Source organism: Aethalodelphis obliquidens, unplaced genomic scaffold, assembly GCF_003676395.1.
Source record: "Aethalodelphis obliquidens isolate GAN/ISIS:26980383/991018 unplaced genomic scaffold, ASM367639v1 scaffold64, whole genome shotgun sequence".
Lineage (NCBI taxonomy): Eukaryota > Metazoa > Chordata > Mammalia > Artiodactyla > Delphinidae > Aethalodelphis > Aethalodelphis obliquidens.
Window position 1 is genome coordinate 919,811 of NW_020838008.1, and position 19,819 is coordinate 939,629.

At 37.6% G+C, this 19,819-nt stretch overlaps 1 protein-coding gene across 1 annotated transcript in view; it reads right to left on the bottom strand.

Moving 5' to 3' along the window:
• UBE2R2 (ubiquitin conjugating enzyme E2 R2) overlaps positions 1 to 19,819 on the bottom strand; it is a 95,557-nt gene that overhangs the window by 3,924 nt on the left and 71,814 nt on the right. Inside the window, exons 3-4 of the mRNA XM_027089057.1 lie at positions 12,529 to 12,626; positions 2,562 to 2,696 (exon numbers count right to left, since the gene is read on the bottom strand). Coding sequence (XP_026944858.1) covers positions 2,562 to 2,696; positions 12,529 to 12,626 — 233 coding nt within the window. The remainder of the gene's footprint in view (positions 1 to 2,561; positions 2,697 to 12,528; positions 12,627 to 19,819) is intronic.

Here is a 19,819-nt window from a genome sequence, read left to right on the forward strand (position 1 = left end):
GGGGGGTTTTTTAGTACCTGCAAACATACCTAGTTGATTTTTCTATGAGGACCAGTTGCTCTTCTGCCCTACATACGGTTGACTGCTTCTTGTCACTCAGATATGAACTTATATGTCACCTTAGAGGAGGCCTATTCGGACAATCCAACTTAAAGCAGCCATCTTGTAATTCCTTCATCTTATCCTACTCATCTTCCTCATTTGTTCATTTTTCCGTTGTTCTCCTTGCGCCCCTGAATGTGAGCAGAGACCTTGTCTATCTTAGTTAATTCTATTTCCCCAGTGCTTAGAACACCGCCTGGGCACATACAGCTGTGCAACAAATACTGACTATATGAACGCATGAAGGTTAATGTTTCCTTCAACAAGTATGAAAATTCGACCCCTCAAGGGACTAGAAAAACTGAACTTAAAAACATCAAACCACTATTCTCAGGACTTCCCTGGTGGTCCAGTGGCTAAGACTCTGTGCTCCCAATGCAGGGGGCCCGGGTTCGATCCCTGGTCAGGGAACTAGATCCCGCATGCCACAACTAAGAGTTCGCATGCCGCAACTAAAGATCCCGCATGCCGCAGCTTAAAAAAATTAAAAAAGAAAAACCCCACATGCCGCAACTAAGACCCGGCGCAGCCAAATAAATAAAGTACTTTAAAAAGCCCCACAAAAACACAACCACTATTCTCCCTTTTAATTAGACCTCTCTTGGTGGATCCTGTTGCCTTACATCCTGATGCTGCTGAGGCTTTCAGGCTTGAATCTCTCTTCTCACAGCTTTCTCCTTGAACCATCTTGTCCATTCCCATGGTTCTAACCCTTCATGCTGACAGCTCTCAAATCATCAGGGTCCAGCCTAAACTTTTCTTCTGAGCTCTATACCCTTATATGAGCAACTGGATGTCTCCGTCCTGACGTTCCATAGGAATCCTAACTCCGGAAGTCTGCATTTGTCATTGTCCACCTCCATGGAGTATTCAGTTCCTAAAATTATAACTCTTACTACTCCAAAGTCTTAAATGTTTTCAAATCTGTTTTCTCATTCTTGATTGTTACTACGTCAGTTTAGTCTTCATCTCAGCCTCCTCAAACCTCAGCCGGTATCCTGGTCAGTTGTGTTCTTTTGGAACTCAAATAGGATTATCCTTTCACACAAAATCTTTAAGTGACACTCCAACACCTCTAAGATTAAGGACCAAACCCACCCTATGACTTCAGTGTCTTTTAAGACCTGATGCATTTCTTAATTTCCCATTACTTCTCAAATCAGAATTTACAATTCTCTTGATGTGTCATGCTGTTATTATACACCCGTGTTTTAGCAAGCATGTTTCTCTCTCCCTGAAAAATTCTTGGTTATGAAGCATTATCTCTCCTAGGAACCATATTATATGTTCCTTCCACTGTATTTTGTTTATGCTTCTACAGTTGCACATATCATATTACATGTTCATTTCTTTGTTTACAAACAAAAGTATGAGCTCTCTAAGGAGAAAGACTATGCCTTACACCCTCCCTTTCCTTGAACATCAGGCTCCAGTCCTGACTATTTTATGAAGCATTCCCATTTTCCAATCCTCAGTCCACTCTCACTCTAAACTTCTACAGGTCTTTACTATTTACACTAGTTATCTTCAATCTTTGGTATATACCAGTCACCTAAGTGGCTTGGTAAAAACAAAATACAGATGCCCAGATTCTATCCTTGTAATTTCATTAAATGACTCTGGATTAGGGAGAGGGTCTAAGAAGCTGATTACGGTGGGCAGAAAACTTATTCAGCTGTCAGATGGCATGCATTTTTTTTTCATATCACATGGTATAATGCCAACTAGATTTATAGAGAGGGACTTTGAAAAGTCACAGAATGTGCTGCAACTGTCCTTGGGGCTCTACCAATCACTAAGTACTGTTAGGAAAATCTTATATCCTATGTAGGATATAATTTGAGAGATGAATGGTTGAGCCTAATACCTTTTTTTTTTTTACAGATGGAAATATTAAAAACCCCCAAAAGTTAACTGATAAAAGGTCACATGACAGTGGCAGAGCTACTCTGTTAGAAGTAGAATAAGAATCTACTCCTTATTCTTATTCAGTCTCCTGATTCTTATTCTAGGGCTCTGTTAGACCATATACTAGAGTTGCTGATAATGGGGATTCCTAGAAGATACTTGCTGCTATGGTCAGAAAGGCCATATAAGGTTTCATTAATAAAAAATTTGAAAACAAAAATACCTGGAATGTCTGTAATACACTGGGTGTTTGATACATTTAAAGGACATGTTCAAAACCCAGAACAGTGTCCCTAAAATGATCAGGAGGAAGAGTTTGCAAACGTGACTAGTTTAGAACCTGGAAGTTCTGTGTCCTGGGAAATCAGATCTGCTGTCTCAAAAGCCAAACTCATTAGGCTCAGGCAGAAACCTCTTCCCAAACAATAAATCTAACTGACAGAAGTGGAGTGGATATTTAAGTTCAATTTAAACCCTTGGTTCTAGGATATACTTTGGTTCTGTATGAAGACTTGAAGTAATCAAACAGAAGACAAAACAAAACACCTTACCTAATGATTTCAGCATATTCTTTGTCTTTTCCTTTACTGTCCCTCCATTTCCTGAACATAACCGAGGCATCCACATTGGCTGGGGAGAAGGTGTTGGGCTCATTAAGCAATGAGATTACACTTAACAGGATAGTCCTAGAAACAAAAAAGGGTCAGCTATGAATATTCATATTCACAGTATTCAATAGTATTTTGTTTTAAATTTAAGACTATATTTGAGACTTTAGGGAAATGGAAATAGAGTATCAAAATTTTGTTTTCAGTACTCATCTGGCTAGGCTAGGAACAAGCTGCTACCTGGGAGACAAAGCAGAGGGAATCTGAGTTTAGCATAAAAGTTAGGTTGCAGGGCAAAATATGAACTCTGTAGAAGGCACTGTCTTAACTGGCAACATGTTCCAATCTACAAAAATTGGAGGTCTGGAAGCTTTTCAAATAACATTTAAAAAATTAACAAGTTAAGTGCAATAGGAAAAAGCAGGAGCAAAAAACATTTAGCTTGAAGGCAATCTTTTTGTGGAAAAGGGTAAAAATGATGCTACTCCATATATCTAATTCATACCATGGCTGCTTAGAAGATCTGAAAACCAATATCACATACAAATGTATTTCTTTTCCATACTTCTAAAGGAAGCAAGATAAGAGTTAAGCAGGTGAATGGAGAAAAAGCAATAGCCTTGACATGGAAGAACTAGTCTCTGAATAACAGAAATCTTGATTCAAAAAATATTTACTAAACCCTTACTATTGTGCCAGAGGCATCTAGTGAGATGTTGGATGTACAATAGTGAGAGAGTGAGTTGCCATCCCTGATCTCGCAGGGCTCAGAAATCTTGTGGGAAATTTTCATCCACAGATAAAAACTAGACACCTTAATCACAGGGAATAAAGTTTCTGTGAAATAAAATAAGCTCAATAAGCTCCAAAAATGTTTGAAATAGTTCCCAGGCTTTTTTCTCCCCTAAAAGCTATGTGCATGTAGGTAAGGAGAAACATGGGAGGAAAAATTAAATTTCTCTACCTTTTCTCATTGGTGCGAGGTTATAGATTTTGTTGTTGCAAAATAGCCTTTTGCTCCTGGCCCCAAGCAAAAAATAAAGGGAGGGAACCAGGCAATTAGATGTTTGATTTGATGAAACCTTTTCCTAAAAAGGGTAGAGAGTTTCTGTTATGTGATTATACAAGGTTACGACAAAGGCACTTTCAAAGAAAACTTTCCCATCTAGTTCAAATTCATTTACCACATATACACTTCCCACCTTTCTATTAGGGTAAGAATAACTCCCTGTACCCCCACTTCCATCCTTCTGGACTTCTTCAGTAATTACACTAAGAAAATTTAAAGAAACTCATCATTGCCAAAAATGCAAAATGGACTGACAATATCCTAGAAGCGAAAGAAAAATTCCGTAAGGATTGCTTCAGAAGAAAACTTATACAAAACCTGATAGAAAGATAAGCAGGATAAGGACAAACTGTGGTACAGTTTAATGGTCCAGATCAGCATTTCTTTACAACTTTCTGTGATGATGGAAATGTATAATCTGTGTGTTATCCAATATGGTAACCACTAGCCACATGTGGCCACTGAGCACTTTGAAAAGTAGATTATGCAACTGAAGAAATGAGGTTTTTAGTACTAATTTTAATTAAGTTTAAATAGCCACATGTAGTCAGTGGCTATCATACTGGACAACACAGGTCTAGATGAATTATATTAACTGAATTAGGAAATTTTTCCCAGGAGTGGTTTCACCAGGTTGATTTTCTTATATCTTGCGTTTATTATTAAAATGCCATATTGGGAAGTACAATTTTTTTAAATGGTGAATCATCTAGTTCTGTCATAAGAAACTCACTTCTAATACCATGTACTCACTCCCTAAACTGAAATACATGATGCTTTCAGAAGCCTCAGGCACTAACTGTAGTTGACTGTGATAATAGTTATTAACCCAGCACGTTTTCACTTCCTCCCTTTGTCTGGAGAGTAGAGCCATTTTTTGTACAGGGAATCCATTCCACTGATTCAGATGGGGTTAATCTCCTTCCTCTAGTACACCTTCAAACAACAACCATGCCACACCTTCATAAAAACCTACCTACCCACAGCAGTAGACATACCACCAAGTGCTGGCAAAGGACTCCAACACTAATGAAGATTCCTGATGCAATTCATATGCAATATACTATTCAAAATTTCCCAACCAGTATGTTGTGAGTGGGTTACAGGTAAACTGTATGTGATTCCCTCAGGCAGATTGGTAGGTAGGACCTGGGACAACTTGAGCCTCTGGAACAATAACTTCTGGCCAAAGGAGCATCTTCAGCTTACTACATTGTGATCTACGAATACTATCATTTCATATTTTCTATGTAACGTGACTGGAAAAGGATGGGAAGCAATATCATACATAGTTTAAACTGTCTGGCACTTGTACCAAAATAATTTAACACAGGTGTTACATCTGTAGCATGGTAAACAACTCTGCAAGGTAGTATTATTAATCCTATTTTTATAGAGTGGAAAAATGAAATGTATGTAGAACATACAAAACACAATTGAATCCTGAAGCTATTCCAACAATTACCTTTTTTTGTTGTTGTTGCTATTATTTGGTTAGTTTCAGTTGTTAGTTTCAGTAAGTATTTTAAAATCCTTTCTCATTTATTGTATTTTTTTCACAAGAAAAAAGAAGTATTTAAGGGAGATAAGAGATCATAATTAAACATCTATGACCCAATGGGTAATACTGTATTTGTCCCTTTTCAACATACAGACAGTAATCAGTGAGATGGGTCTGCCCTTTCTCTGTTAGCTACTATGTCACCGCAAGTACAATTTTAGCAGGGAGGGCAGAAACTGGCCTTAGCTCAACAAAGAAGACATGGCTTATGGGTCTCCCCAGAAGCCAAGCAGCAAAAGTTTGGAATTCTGTAGGATTAAAGATGGGCATTTTTCGTCCAGTGCATACACAGACCCTCCCAGGCAATGTGTGAGGTAGAAAGGGTTCATTCTTTAAAACTTCAACTTACTTGACTCTTAAAACATACATAGAAATACTGAAAGAGAGTTTGAATGATTGAGATTCTTAGATTTTACAGGCCTTAATTTGTTAAAAAGTGACGTACAGAGAAGCAAAGCTCACTGCCTGACCCTTCTAGTTGACCTAGAAGGGCTCTTTTAAGCTCTCATTTACACTATTTCAAAAGATGGACCAGTAACACCAGAAGATCACCCAATTAAAACTCAATCCTCATTATATGCTTTCAAGATGGGAGAGAAATTTAAAGAGGACATCATGGTAAAGAAGTCTGTTATGACCGGGAAGATAAAACGTGGTAGCTTAATGAGTCCACACACTACAAACAGTTTTTCTTTATGCTGCTAAAGCACCTAACAGGGACTTCCTGGTGGTCCAGTGGCTAAGACTACCAGCTCCCAATGCAGGGGGCCTGGGTTCGCTCCCTGGTCAGGGAACTAGATCCCACATGCTGTAACTAAGAGTTCGCATGCCACAACCAAAGATCCTGCATGCCACAACGAAGATCCCATGTGCCACAACCAAGACCCAGAGCAGCCAAATAAATAAATATTTTTAAAAAAATAATAAAGCAACTAACAAATACAACAGTTCCTGCTGTGCAGTCCCTGGAGCTACCGTTGACTGACATACCCCTGAGAACACATGGTAGGAATAAGGGTCTCAGATTAAAATATACAAAATGACCAAATCACATTTTAGTTTAAAAAGGAAAAATTTTAAATACACAAAATACATATCATTTTCACAGAATGAAACTAGCAATCTGAGTGCAGTGGGACCCAATATGCAAACATCAAGGGAGCAAATAAATAAAATAGTCCTGGCCCAGAATGGGGTTTACAGGAGCCCTAGGAACAGCACAGCCATAGCCATTTCCTATGACCTTGTCTACTTTGCCACCCAATCACTGCAGCAGTCTCTAGCTCCCTGCCCTTTCAGTGGGTTATAGAGAATACTAGATAGGAAAACAACACCCTACCCTACTCCTGAGAGACGCTTCTACATGAAGGTGTGGCCTCTGGAGTGGACCCATAAATCTGGTCCCATGATACATCTTCACAGCGGCAAAGAAAACACTGTTATCTATCCTTCAAAGGAAAGCAAATCCCTACCAAAGACCACTTTCCTATCCAAGAGCCTGCAGCAGGTATGGCAGGTAGTTCTGGGGCTGGTGCCTCAGAGAAAGCACTTGTGAATTCTACTGCAAGGTCTGAGAGACCCCCTACCCACCCACCTCACCCACCCCCTGGAAGCTCCCACTTGGTTCTGGACAGAACATGGATTAAGGCACATTTTCTTTCTTTCACCAAGAAGAGGCATGGTGTTGTGGACTCCTAATCACATACATGTAGCAGCATCGGGGGGCCCTATCCTCCCAACTTCTTTCTTTGCTGACTAATGCCTACTCCTCAAAACTTCCCAATTCCATAAGGAACTCTCACCCCCTAAACTTAATCCTGGACATCTGAGGATAGGACTGTGGATCTCTTCTTCCAGAAAGTATGCTGGCTTCCTCTAAGAGGAGGAGAACTACTGAGCTTTTAGTGGAAGCTAGCTGGCTGCCACTCTGGATCCCTACAGTTGTAGCATAGTACATTTTTCTTGGTTTCCCCTTTAGCCAACTCTCACTACTCACTAGATCTTGTTATATAAATCGACTTCGGCTCTCAAAGGTAACAGGAATTCCTTACTCTTCTTCAGGTTACAAAAGCCTGTACAACTTTATTTTCTGAATATGTTCACTGAGGTGTTAAATGAAAGACTAGTGCAGGTGGTCACGGAGGAGTCCAAACACGTGTGAACATGGAACCACTTTCAGATAACAGTGCCATTCAGCAGTCAAGACCCTACAACAGGCTGAACTGAACCTTCTGCCACCTCCACTGCTGTCTTGGCTACAGCCATAAACTGGATATGGAGCTTAGAACCCTTAGTTAGACAGTGCTTACTCTGGATAATTTAGTAGCAAAGGGATATAAAGGAAAATCCCCCGCATCTCATATCTTGCCTCTTGATATTTCAGTGCCGTAAATAACCTGTGAGAAATATGTACAGTTTACTACCTTAAGGAGCTCCCTTGTCTCAAAACAAATAACACAGAAACAAATGGGAAAGGGAAAAGTGTCCCACATTAGGTAGTACCTTCCTGACTTTTCAGAGTTCTGGACATCACCAGGTGTTCCAGATGATGTTCCACAAGGCATGCAAAACACTCTATGTCCCCCCCTAGAAATCCACAAACACCAAAACTCTCCATTCACTCTCCCACCCCAAGAAACACATTGAAGAACCATCCAATGATTATATGGAACTAAGTAAGAAAGAAACAAAAAGGTCCAAGAAGGTAACGATTTCCAATGCAAATACCCTTTAGAGCCATGGATGAAGATCAAAGGGGCAATCTGAAGATAACTAAGTTCTGGTTGTGAAGCCTCTAAATAAAAAAAGCATAAATGCAGGGAAGGCAATCCCTCATGTGAAGTCCAGGTGCTTCTAAATTGGGGCTCAGGTGACCTGAGGGCCCAGAGAGAAAAAAAAAATGATGCTGGTGCCCAAAGTGGCTAAGGTGGTTTTAAAGGGCAGATTAATATGAAAGGAGTTCCCTGCCCTGAAAGGAATGGATTAAATGAGAAACAGGCCTTTCTTTTTTTTTTTGGCCATGCCACATGGTTTGTGGGATCTTAGTTCTCTGACCAGGGATTGAACCTGGGCCACAGCAGTGAAAGCACTAAATCCTAACCACTGGACCACCAGGGAATTCCCCAAACAGACCTTTCTTAAAAAGAAAAAATGTTTATAATATTTTAGGCTGAGACAAGGCAAATACAGTCTGTGTGTATTTACATAGAAGTAAAGGCAAAAATTTTGAATTCCTGTGGGTAATGGTAATAGATTGTCCATCCAAGCAGCACGAGAATGCAATGAGAAAAATCTTGTTTGGGGCTTTGCATCTAAAGAACAGGGAGGCTTCAAATTCTATACTGAAGTTTTAACCCCCAGTACCTCAGACTATATTTGGAGACAGAGTCTTTCAAGAGGTAATTAAGTTAAAATGAGGTCCTTAGAACAGGTCTTAATCCAGTATAACTAATGTCCTTATAAGAAGAGGCAATTAGGACACAGACATGAACAGAGGGAAGACCATGTGAAGACAGAGAAGACAAGATGAGGAGAGAAGCCTCAGAAGAAACCAACCTTGCCGGTACCTTATAGAGTCCAGAACTGTGAAAAAATAAATTTCTGTTGTTTAAGCCGCACCAAAAAAAAAAAAAAGGAGGCTTGTTTTCTCAAAGGGTGGGTGTGGTGGCGGTATGTGAAGCATTTGATTCAACATTCAACCTCCAAAAGCAAGAATCACTAACACCTTAGAGCTACTACTTCTTCTATTCTAGGGTTACTACTAGTCCTGAAAAACAAGCACCAAAATCATACTTAAAGGACAACCCTGGGGCTTCCCTGGTGGCGCAGTGGTTGAGAGTCCGCCTGCCGATGCAGGGGACACGGGTTTGTGCCCCGGTCCGGGAAGATCCCACATGCCGCGGAGCGGCTGGGCCCGTGAGCCATGGCCGCCGAGCCTGCGCATCCGGAGCCTGTGCTCTGCAACGGGAGAGGCCACAACAGTGAGAGGCCCGCGTACCGCAAAAAAAAAAAAAAAAAGACAACTCTGCATTTTTGGTCCAATTTTTCAACAAATCTTCCAAGATATTTAAAACCTTTTCTCTACATTGTCAGTTTAATTTTACTGATAAAATAATGTGTTTCTTTCGAAAGCATGCCAGCCTCTTAAACAATTATATAGTGTGAAAGAGATGAGAAATAGGGTAGCCAAACGTCTCTAAGGCAACAGAGTAATCCCATAATATCCTCAAGGAAAGAAAGCATGATCCTGAAATCTTATATCTAGTTAAAATCTGTCATTTGAAGTATAATGGCAAACACACACGTATACTCCCATATACACAAGCACATAGTACTTTGAACACGTAACAACTCGGAATGTAATACAGCTCCTAGGAGCAATCCCTTGAGAAATTACTGATGGACAATTTCAGCCAGTTAATAGACCAAAGGAAGTAAAATAATGAACAAACAATGAATTCATTTAACAACAGGAATAAGAATTTTTAAAACTGGGATTAAGCTACAGAGTACAGATTATAAATTTTATAACCCTGACAATAAACAATAATATTTAAAAGTTAGAAGGGGGAGGTAGAAGGTTTCCTTTTCTTTTATATCTAAGTGTCAGTATACCATCTGATGCTGAAAAATCAAGTAATAAGTACGTATAAGTTAAAGGTCTAAATAATCAGCTAACAATTGTGTGATATACGGATATGAGGGGATGAAGTAGAAATATACTAATTTTACTAATGATCATAAAAGATCCCATGTAAAACAATGGTCTTAAAATATATACATGCCCCTGGAGACATACGAAATATCCTATCAGTTCTCCCTTCCAGCTTCCCTTTTCACAACTGCCCTTTACAAGAAATGCATACCTCCCACACATCCCAAATATTTCTATGGTGCATTGCCTAGTGATGAAACATAAGATGTACAAAACAAAGAGAAATTTACAAATAGAGCCGACTGCTTTTCCCTTCTCATAAATAATTTTGTTAAAAGCATAGAGTGATGTTAAAAAAAAAGTATTTTGCTATATAGTGGAGTATAATAAATTCAGATATGTATAGATTGGGGCTGCTGGAATTATATTTTCACTAAAACAAATTAATTCCATCTCTGATTATTGTTAAGAAATGCATCAGGGCTTCCCTGGTGGCGCAGTGGTTGAGAGACGGGTTCGTGGCCCGGTCCGGGAAGATCCCACATGCCGCGGAGCGGCTGGGCCCGTGAGCCATGGCCACTGAGCCTGCGAGTCCGGAGCCTGTGCTCCACAACGGGCGAGGCCACAACAGTGAGAGGCCCGTATGCATCATCGCCGAGGGAGAGCCCCACTAAAGTAAAGCAGAAAGTATATGGAATATGCAATGATTCCTTATTTTATAGACATAATAAACTTATGGCAAGTCTAAAGGCCTGATCTATCTGAGAATTATTCAGAGGCATGATGTTTGTCAAGGTGAGGTGTATCAACACATTTATTTAAATTAAAAAGGGAAGTCAGTTTTTTCTCATTAAAAAAATATACTGGCAAGATGTGTTGAAATCTAAAATGTATCTATTTTCCCAATCCTTTCTAAGTATACTGGATGGAACAAAGTACCTAAAGAAACGAGTAACCAGCATAATCAATAGTATTTGATATGTCTTGAATAGACTTTTTGGTCTACTCTTCCCAGAAGGTGGGAAGCAAACACATAACTTGATAAGAGACAGGTAAGAAATCCTTGTGTGCATCAGGAAGCTTCAAGTTCTTTGCTTTTGACAAAAATGGAGATTCTAATTGAGTTACTAGCTTCCAGATCATTAAAAATGATTAACAAAATGAATGAATGAGTAAATGGGGGAGAGCAGATTAATCTCCTGTGCAGAGGAATTGAAGTAACTTATACAGGTATCTCAGCCTTGTGGGAGTATAACTCCCCCCTCCTTAGTGTGGGCTGCACCTAGGACTTCCCTTATACAGAACAGAAAGGGGGACAGGAGGAACTTTACAGAGGAGAAACCCTAAAAACAAGAGTCTCAGCCAGGTGATGAATGTTAACATCAAGAGTGGTAAGTCAGGCTGACAGTATGTACCCCTGCTATGACGTGATGAAAATGTACTTTACCTCCATGTCTTCCTCCCCAACACTCATAACTCCAGTATAATAAGCAGAAAAACATCAAAAAAAAAATCCCATTTGGTGGGCATTCTACAAAATACCTGATCAGTATTCCTCAAAATTGTTAAGGTCATCAAAACCAAGGAAAGTCCAAGAAACTGCTGCAGTTGTCTAAGGAGAACTGTCTATTAAATATAATGTGCTATCTATCATGCATGGGGATCTCAGAGCTGAAAAATGACATTAGGTAAAAATTAAGGAAACGTGAAAGAGTATGGACTTTAGTCAATAATAATGTACTAATACAGGTTCACTAACTGTAACAAATGAACCAAATGAATGTTAGATGTTAATAACAAAGAAATCTGCAGGTGTGGGGAATATGGGAATTATCTGTACTTTCCTCATAATTTTTCTAAAAATCTAAAACCATTCTAAAATTTTGACAGTTATTTTAAAAGAAACACACTGATGACAAAACTACAATGAGAATACCATGTCCACCGTCTGGGATGGCTATAATAAAAGACATGGAAAATAACAAGTGTTAACAAAGATGTGGAGAAATTAGAATTCACACACTGCTGGTGGGAATGCTGTAAAATTTAGTGCAGCCATGTTGGAAAATACGGCAGTTCCTCAAGAAGTTAAACACTGAGTTATGCACCCCCAATTCCATTTCCAGGTATATGTCCAAGGAAATGAAAACATATGTACACATAAAAACTTGCACACAATGTTCAATGTCACACAATGTTCACAGCAGCATTATTCATAATAGCAAAGAAGCAGAAACAACCCAAATGTCCATCAACTGGTGAATGGATAAACAAAGTGTAAAGACTAAGACTTTTCAGCAAAAAGTAATAAGAATCCTAGAATGAGGAAGCAACCAATCCAAACATGGAACTCATGAAATCCAAAGCTGCAGGATGGAACTTAATGTAAGAGGAAGAATTCAGAGTAGAAAAATTCTTCCAAAGTGAACACAGAGAAATGAGTAACAACATATGCATTATTACTCCAGAATTACAACTCTTCAAAATGAGGCATACATGCTACTTAAAGCTCCAGTAGAAGACAAAACAACCAAATATAGAAAGGATTCGTTTGTACTTGTTAAAAGATAATATCCAATCTTCAGAGCCACCTAAAAACCAGATTATTCCTTATGTAATTCCTTACCTGACATTTTGAGTAGGATTCCACCTTTCAGACGGCAGTTCTCCACTCTGTGGGTCATCTACAGGTGGATGAAGAATTGAAATGCATACATCTCCATTCTACGAGACACAAATATCACATTCAGTAAATACTCAAAAGTATGTTATTGAAAAAATATCAATTCCGCTGAAATTTCTTTTACTCCTAGAAGACTTGTTTTCTTACCATTAGGGGAGTAAACAATCCTGCTTTTTCTTCTTGTTTGGAATCAATGATAAAGAAGAATTAAACATTTTTTTGTATTATAAATATTCATTTTGACCAATCTCCAAAATACATTTCTTAGTTAAAAAAAGAAACACTATTATCTGTAACACCATCCTTCTAAAACAAATCATTTAAAAATAGAAACAGACAAACATGATAAATCAATGATTCAAGAGTCTTGAGAAGCAACTAAATCTCTCTATTTTTACACATCTAACATTAAAAGAAACAAAAAAAAAATCTGACCTTGCTTAAAATATGCCTGGAGAGAAGCTATAATCACCTTTAATATTAATCACTGGTTTCAATAAATATGGTTTATATAAACTGACACATGCCTCACAACAACTTAATTATATATATAACTCCCTCAGTATATGGATAGAAAGAATTCACCACTATAATATTCTGGTTCATAAATGTAAATTATAGGACCTAAATTACAAGTACATTTAAAGTCAAACATATATGGATTGTCTACCATATGCAATACAGATTGTTAACAGAAAAGACAAGACTGAGAACGATACAGTTGCCTATCTCTCAGTCTAAAATGAAACAAAAGATTCAAATGTTTAAAAAATTAGAGGTGTAACCATATAAAGTGAAAAAAACTTACATATAAACCCAAATTTACACACACCAAGATAACAGAACGTTTTTTAAAGGATAATAAAATTTTAATAAAGCCAATACCGAATACTATATTCCAAAACTCTGTATTGTTAGATAACATGAGGAAAGTAAAAAAGCACTACAGAAACAAGGAGAGAGAAACTAGGTGTATTTGGAGAGGACACCTGGGAGATGGTGTGGAAGAAAAACAAAAAGCTTAATCGTTGAGGAAGCTTTGAGATGGGCTTTCAATAATGATTACAATTTTAATAACCTAAGGGAAATCCAGACATGAGATTGCCTGAAGAAACCAGCATCATAAATAAAATATGTTCAGGCAGTTACATTTATTTTGTATTATTACACCAATACCACAAACTTAGTGGCTTAAAACAACACAAATTTATTATTTTACAGTTTTGTAGGTCTAAGTCTGACACTGCTCTCCACAGAGCTAAAGTCAGTGTGTGGGCAGCAATGCATTCCTTCCTGGAGGCTCTAAGGAAGAATCCCTTTCCTTGCCCTTTCTGTCTTCTAAAGGCCACCCACACTCCTTTGTTCTTGGCCCCCTTCCTCTAATCCTCAAAGCAAGCAATGTTGCATTTTTGAGCCTTTCTTCCAAAGTCACATCTCCTCACTCTCATTTTCTGCCTACCCTACCTCTTCCACTTTAAAGGACCCTTGTGATTACACTGGGCCCACCTAGATAATCCAGAATAATCTTAGTTTAAGGTCATCTGATAAGCAACCTTAATTCCTCTTAACATGTAATCTAACATAACACAGGTTCCAGGGATTAGAATGTAGACATATCTGAGGGACCATTATTCTACCTACCACAGGAGTGAAGAACACAGCTTGAATGAAAAATAGAGCACAAAAATTAGTCGAGAGGAGTATGTTACTTTGTTCAGAGTTTAATATGTGTGTAAGTAAAATTTCTTAGTAGTGAAATGACAAAAATAGATCTGTACTTAGAAATGACATATTAAAAGATGGGCATCTCAACTGATGCAGACAAAGCACTTGACAAGACCCAACACTTTCTCATAATAAAAACACTCAGAAAACTATAGTTACCTTCTAGCTATCTTAAAATTGTAAAGGGAATTTATTTAAAAAAACAAAAACAAAAAACCCACAGCTAATAAACAGCATACTTAATTAATGGTGAAAACTCTCCTCCTACGATCAGAAATAAGACAAGGGCACCCACTTTCACCACTGCTATTTAACACTGTCCTGGAAGTTATAGCCAGAGCAATTAGAGAAGAAAAAGAAAAATTTTAAAGTGTACAGATTGAAAAGGAAGTAAATCTATTTCCATTGCAAATGTCAAAGAAAATTCCAAAGAATTCACAAGAAAGCTACTAGACCTAATCAATTCAGCAAAGTTGTAGGATACAAGATCAACACTCAAAAATCAGTTTTATTTTGGGATTCCCTGGCGGTCCAGTGGTTAGGACTCTGCACTTTCACTGCCAAGGGCCCGGGTTTGATCCCTGGTCAGGGAACTAAGATCCTGCAAGCTGTGTAGCGTGGCAAAAAAAAATTCATTTTTATACACCAGTGATGAATAACCTAAAAAAAAAATTAAGCAGGACTTCCCTGGTGGTACAGTGGTTAAGACTCTGCGCTCCCAATGCAGGGGGCTGGGGGATTCAATCCCTGGTGAGGGAACTAGATCCCACATGCGTGCCACAACTAAGAGTTCCTATGCCACAACTAAGGAGCCCACCTGCTGCAACTAAGACCCAGCACAAATAAATAAATATTAACAACAACCACCACCAAAAAAAAAACCAAATTAAGCAAACAATTCCATTTACAATGCCCTCTAAAAGAATAAAATATCTAGGAATAAATCTAACCAGGGAGGTGAAAGTCCTGTACACAGAAAGCCACAAAACATTGCTCAAAGAAATTAAAGAAGACTACAAAAAGCTACAGAAAGCTACAAAACATTGCTCAAAGAAATTAAAGACCTAAATAAATAGAAAAACAGCCTGCATTCATGGGTAGGAAGACTTGACGTTGGCAATATTCCCCAGTTTGAGCTACTGACTCAATGCAATCCCAATCAAAATCCTAGCTTCCCTTTCTGTAGAAACTGACACACTGTTCCTAAAACTTATACGGAAATTTAAGGGACCCACAATAGCCAAAACAATCTTGGAGAAGAATAATAAAGTCGAAGGACTCACACTTCCTGATTTCAAAACTTACTATAAAGCTACAGACAAGAAGACAGTTTAGGACTGGCATAATGATAGACCAGGGCAATAGAACTGAGAGTCCATAAACGGACCCATACATTGCCAATTGATTTTTGACAAGATGGTTAAGTCCATTCAATGGGGAAAGAACAGTCTCTTCAGCAAATGATGCTGGGACTGGATTTCCAAAAACAAAAGAAGGAAACTGAACTCCTACCTCATACCATATACAAAATTAACTCAAGATGGAACAAAGATCTAAGAGCTAAAATCATCAACTCTTAAAAAGGGTGTGTGTGTGTGTGTAAAATTTTCATGACCTTGGATTTGGCAATGGATATTTTAGGTATGACACAAAAAGCATGAGCAACAAACAAGCAAACAAAAACAGATAAACTAGACCTCATTAAAATGAAAATATTTTGTGCAAAGGACATTACCAAAGAAAGTGAAAAAAACAACCTATAAATACAGAAGTATCTGCAAGTCATACATCTAATAAGAATTTAATGTCCATAATATATAAGGAACTTCTATGACTCAATGACAAAAAGACAAACTAGCCAATTAAAAAATGAACAAAGGACTTGAACAGACATTTCTCAAAAGAAGATACATAAACGGACAATAAGCACATGAAAGAATGCTCAATATCATTAGTCATTAGGGAAATACAAATCAAAATGACAGTGAGTTATCACATCATATCCCCTTAGGATAGCTATAATTAAAATTTTTAAATGCAAAATAAGGATGGATGTAGAGAAACTGGAACCCTCATAAATTGCTGGTGGTTGGTGAGGGGGTTCATCTGCTATAGAACAGTTTGGCAGTTCCTCAAAGAGCAAAACACAGGATCACAATTTGACCCCTGCAATTCCATTCCTAGGTATACAACCAAAAGAAGTGAAAAAAGTACTTAAACAAGTACATGTATACACATGGTTATAGCAGCACTATTTATATATACAAAAGGTGGACACAAAAAAAATGGTTCTGAAGAACCTAGGGGCAGGACAGGTATAAAGACGCAGACGTAGAGAATGGACTTGAGGACACAGGGAGGGGGACAGGTAAGCTGGGATGAAGTGAGAGAGTGGCATGGACATATATACACTACCAAATGTAAAATAGCTAGCTAGTGGGAAGCAGCTGCATAGTACAGGGAGATCAGCTCGGTGCTTTGTGACCACCTAGAGGGGTGGCATAAAGAGGATGGGAGGGAGACGCAAGAGGGAAGAGATATGGGGATATATGTATAGCTGATTCGCTTTGTTATAAAGCAGAAACTAACACACCATTTTAAAGCAATTATACTCCAATAAAGATATTAAAAAAAAAAAAAAAAGGTGGACACAGACCAAATGCCCATCAATAGAGAAATGGATAAACTGTGATATATCCAACCAATGCAATATTATTCAGCCATGAAGAGGAATGAAGTACTAATACATGCTACAACATGGATGAACCTCCAAAACATTATGCTAAGTGAAAGCCACACAAAAAAGGTCACATATTGTATGATTCCATTTATATGAAATACCCAGAATGGATAAATAGAGACATAAACCTGACTGGTGGTTGTCAGAGACTAGGGAGAAATGGGAATGGAGAAGAATCACTTCATGGGTAAGATGTTTTACATTGGAGTGATGGAAATGCCTTACAAATAGAGGTGTTAGATGTACGACGCTGGGAATGTACTAAATGTCACCGAATTGTGTTCACTTTAAATGGTTAATTTTATGTATGTGAAATTTTATCTCAATAAATTATTGGGTTTTTAAATAAATTTATTTATTTTTGGCCGCGTCAGGTCTTCATTGCAGTGTGTGGGCTTCTCATTGCAAAGCCGGGCTCTAGGCACGCGGGCTTCAGTAGTTGTAGCATGCGGGCTCAGCAGTTGTGGCTCACAGGCTCTAGAGCACAGGCTCAGTAGTTGTGGCGCACGGGCTTAGTTGCTCCGCGGCATGTGGGACCTTCTGGACCAGGGACCATGTCCCCTGGATTGGCAGGCAGATTCGTAACCACTGCGCCACCAGGGAAGCCCCCTCACCCTTTTTTTTTTAATGGGAGAAGTTCTCAGCCTCCAGAAAGGCAGTTCTAAGATGTAAAATGAAGGCTATATAGCCTAGGCCCTACCTAATCCAATCAAACCAAAATCTCCAGTATTCTTTATTTTTAACAACTGCTCCACAAGATTCTGATAAGCTGCCAAATTTGGGGACATCACTGCCTAGAGAAACCTATTCCCTATACCTTAAAGTTAGAGAGAATGCATAATATCTGCAAATCCATGAATATAATTACATAAAAATACATAAAATCCTGCTTGTCACAAATTATTTACAAACCAGAGCTCAGCTCTAAAAAGGACAAATTTGGTGGCCCAAATATCATCATGTTCTAAATGGTGGTTAATGTATCTATAGTTAAATCCTTAAGGTATATATATCTTCATAGAGCAAACTGGCATCCTAATTTACATTTTTTAAAAGAAAAAAATACGAGGAAAAAGAAGCAAAATCTAAACAAGCACAAGATAGAGTTCAAACCTTTAATAATGTGTAATACTAAATTACATTTACTAGGAAAACTTTCAACACCAAATCAAAGTCTTCTGGTTTCTGTTAACTTTCTACCTTACTCATCTGGTATAAACCAAGATGAAACTCACATTGTAGACTTGAGAAGTTTTATAGGAACATTCTACCACTAAACTTTTCTCTAATATTTTAGAAATAAAGAATATTTTACAAGTCAATTAATGATGAGTTATTTTAATGATAAAAACCACTGAAAGAAAACAAAGATATTTTACCAGGTACCAAAGAGAAGTTATTTCTGTCAATTTATCCTAGTAGCTAAAGCAAATAAAATATATTGCATAACACATTTCTGATTAGCTGATTAAGCAAGCATTCATTCATTTGAAGAATCTTTTGTTTTATTCAGGTCCCTTCTTAAAGACAACTGAGTAAAAATTATGTAAATTTAAAATGTTCATCAAATGCATATTTTAAAAAATGAACACAATAAATTCTGATAATATAACAAAATCTTATTACACAGCACTCAGCACCTTTATGTGAATCAAGATCAGAGTTCAAGCATGTTGTTTCTGATGGTTTAATAACACAATACAGAAACAGAGTTTGTCTCACCTAGCTAAGGACAAGTAATACATGTTTTAGGTTCCCCATGCCATACTTTATTCCAAATGAAGTCTAGTTTACTTAATAGTATTGTACCAAAGTTAATTTCTTGGTTTTGATAAATGTATCATGGTTGTAAAAGATATTAACATTAGAAGAATATGAGTAAAAGGTACATATATGAGAACTTTCTGTACTAGTTTTGAAACTCTTCAAGCCCAAAATTATTTCAAAATTTAAAAAATTAGTGGGTTTAAACTTAATATTTTAGTATAACATAGATATTGAAATCAAAGCATTTTAACAAAACGTATTCTAAATTTTTTATAATTTAGAAACTTTGTATTTAAAATTTATATGAAATGAGTTCAAGAATAATGAACTAATAAAGCAGTTTGTCCTAGTCTTGAAAGATCATCAGAGAATGTAATATTCCAACTTTGTAATCAATCCTAATGTATTTTGCGGGGTTCATTATTTGATTCTTCGGTGGAAAAACCATTAAAATAAATTCTCAAAGAAATTACGGAAATACCACAGAAGCTCTGAGATAATTCCACTGAACAGAGAAAAGAATAATAATTTAATTAGAGAGAAAAATGTGTGTTAAATGATCAGAGGAGATGAAGCAGAACCAGCTAGGCTACCATTGTTTTTCTATCTAAATATAATTTTACTATATGTAATGAAATAAGAAGGGCATAAACCCTTACTATAAACAACTTGCTATTTCAAGGATTCAAGTGTAGTGCCAGTCAAATTACACCCCCTGAGAACATAATGATGTACACAGAGTATAGAAGGACCATAATGTAGATGACAAAGGGGGAATGGTAGAAAAAGAGAGCTATCTGTGATGGTTAATTTTGTGTGTCAACTTGACTGGGCTATGGGATGCTCAGATAGCTGGTAGAATATTATTTCTGAGTGTATCTGTGAGGGTGTTTCTGGAAAAGATTAGTATTTGAATCAGTAGATTGAGTAAAAAAGACTTGCCCTCATCATGATGATGTGATAGGCATTATCGAATTCTTTGATGGCCTGAACAGAACAAAC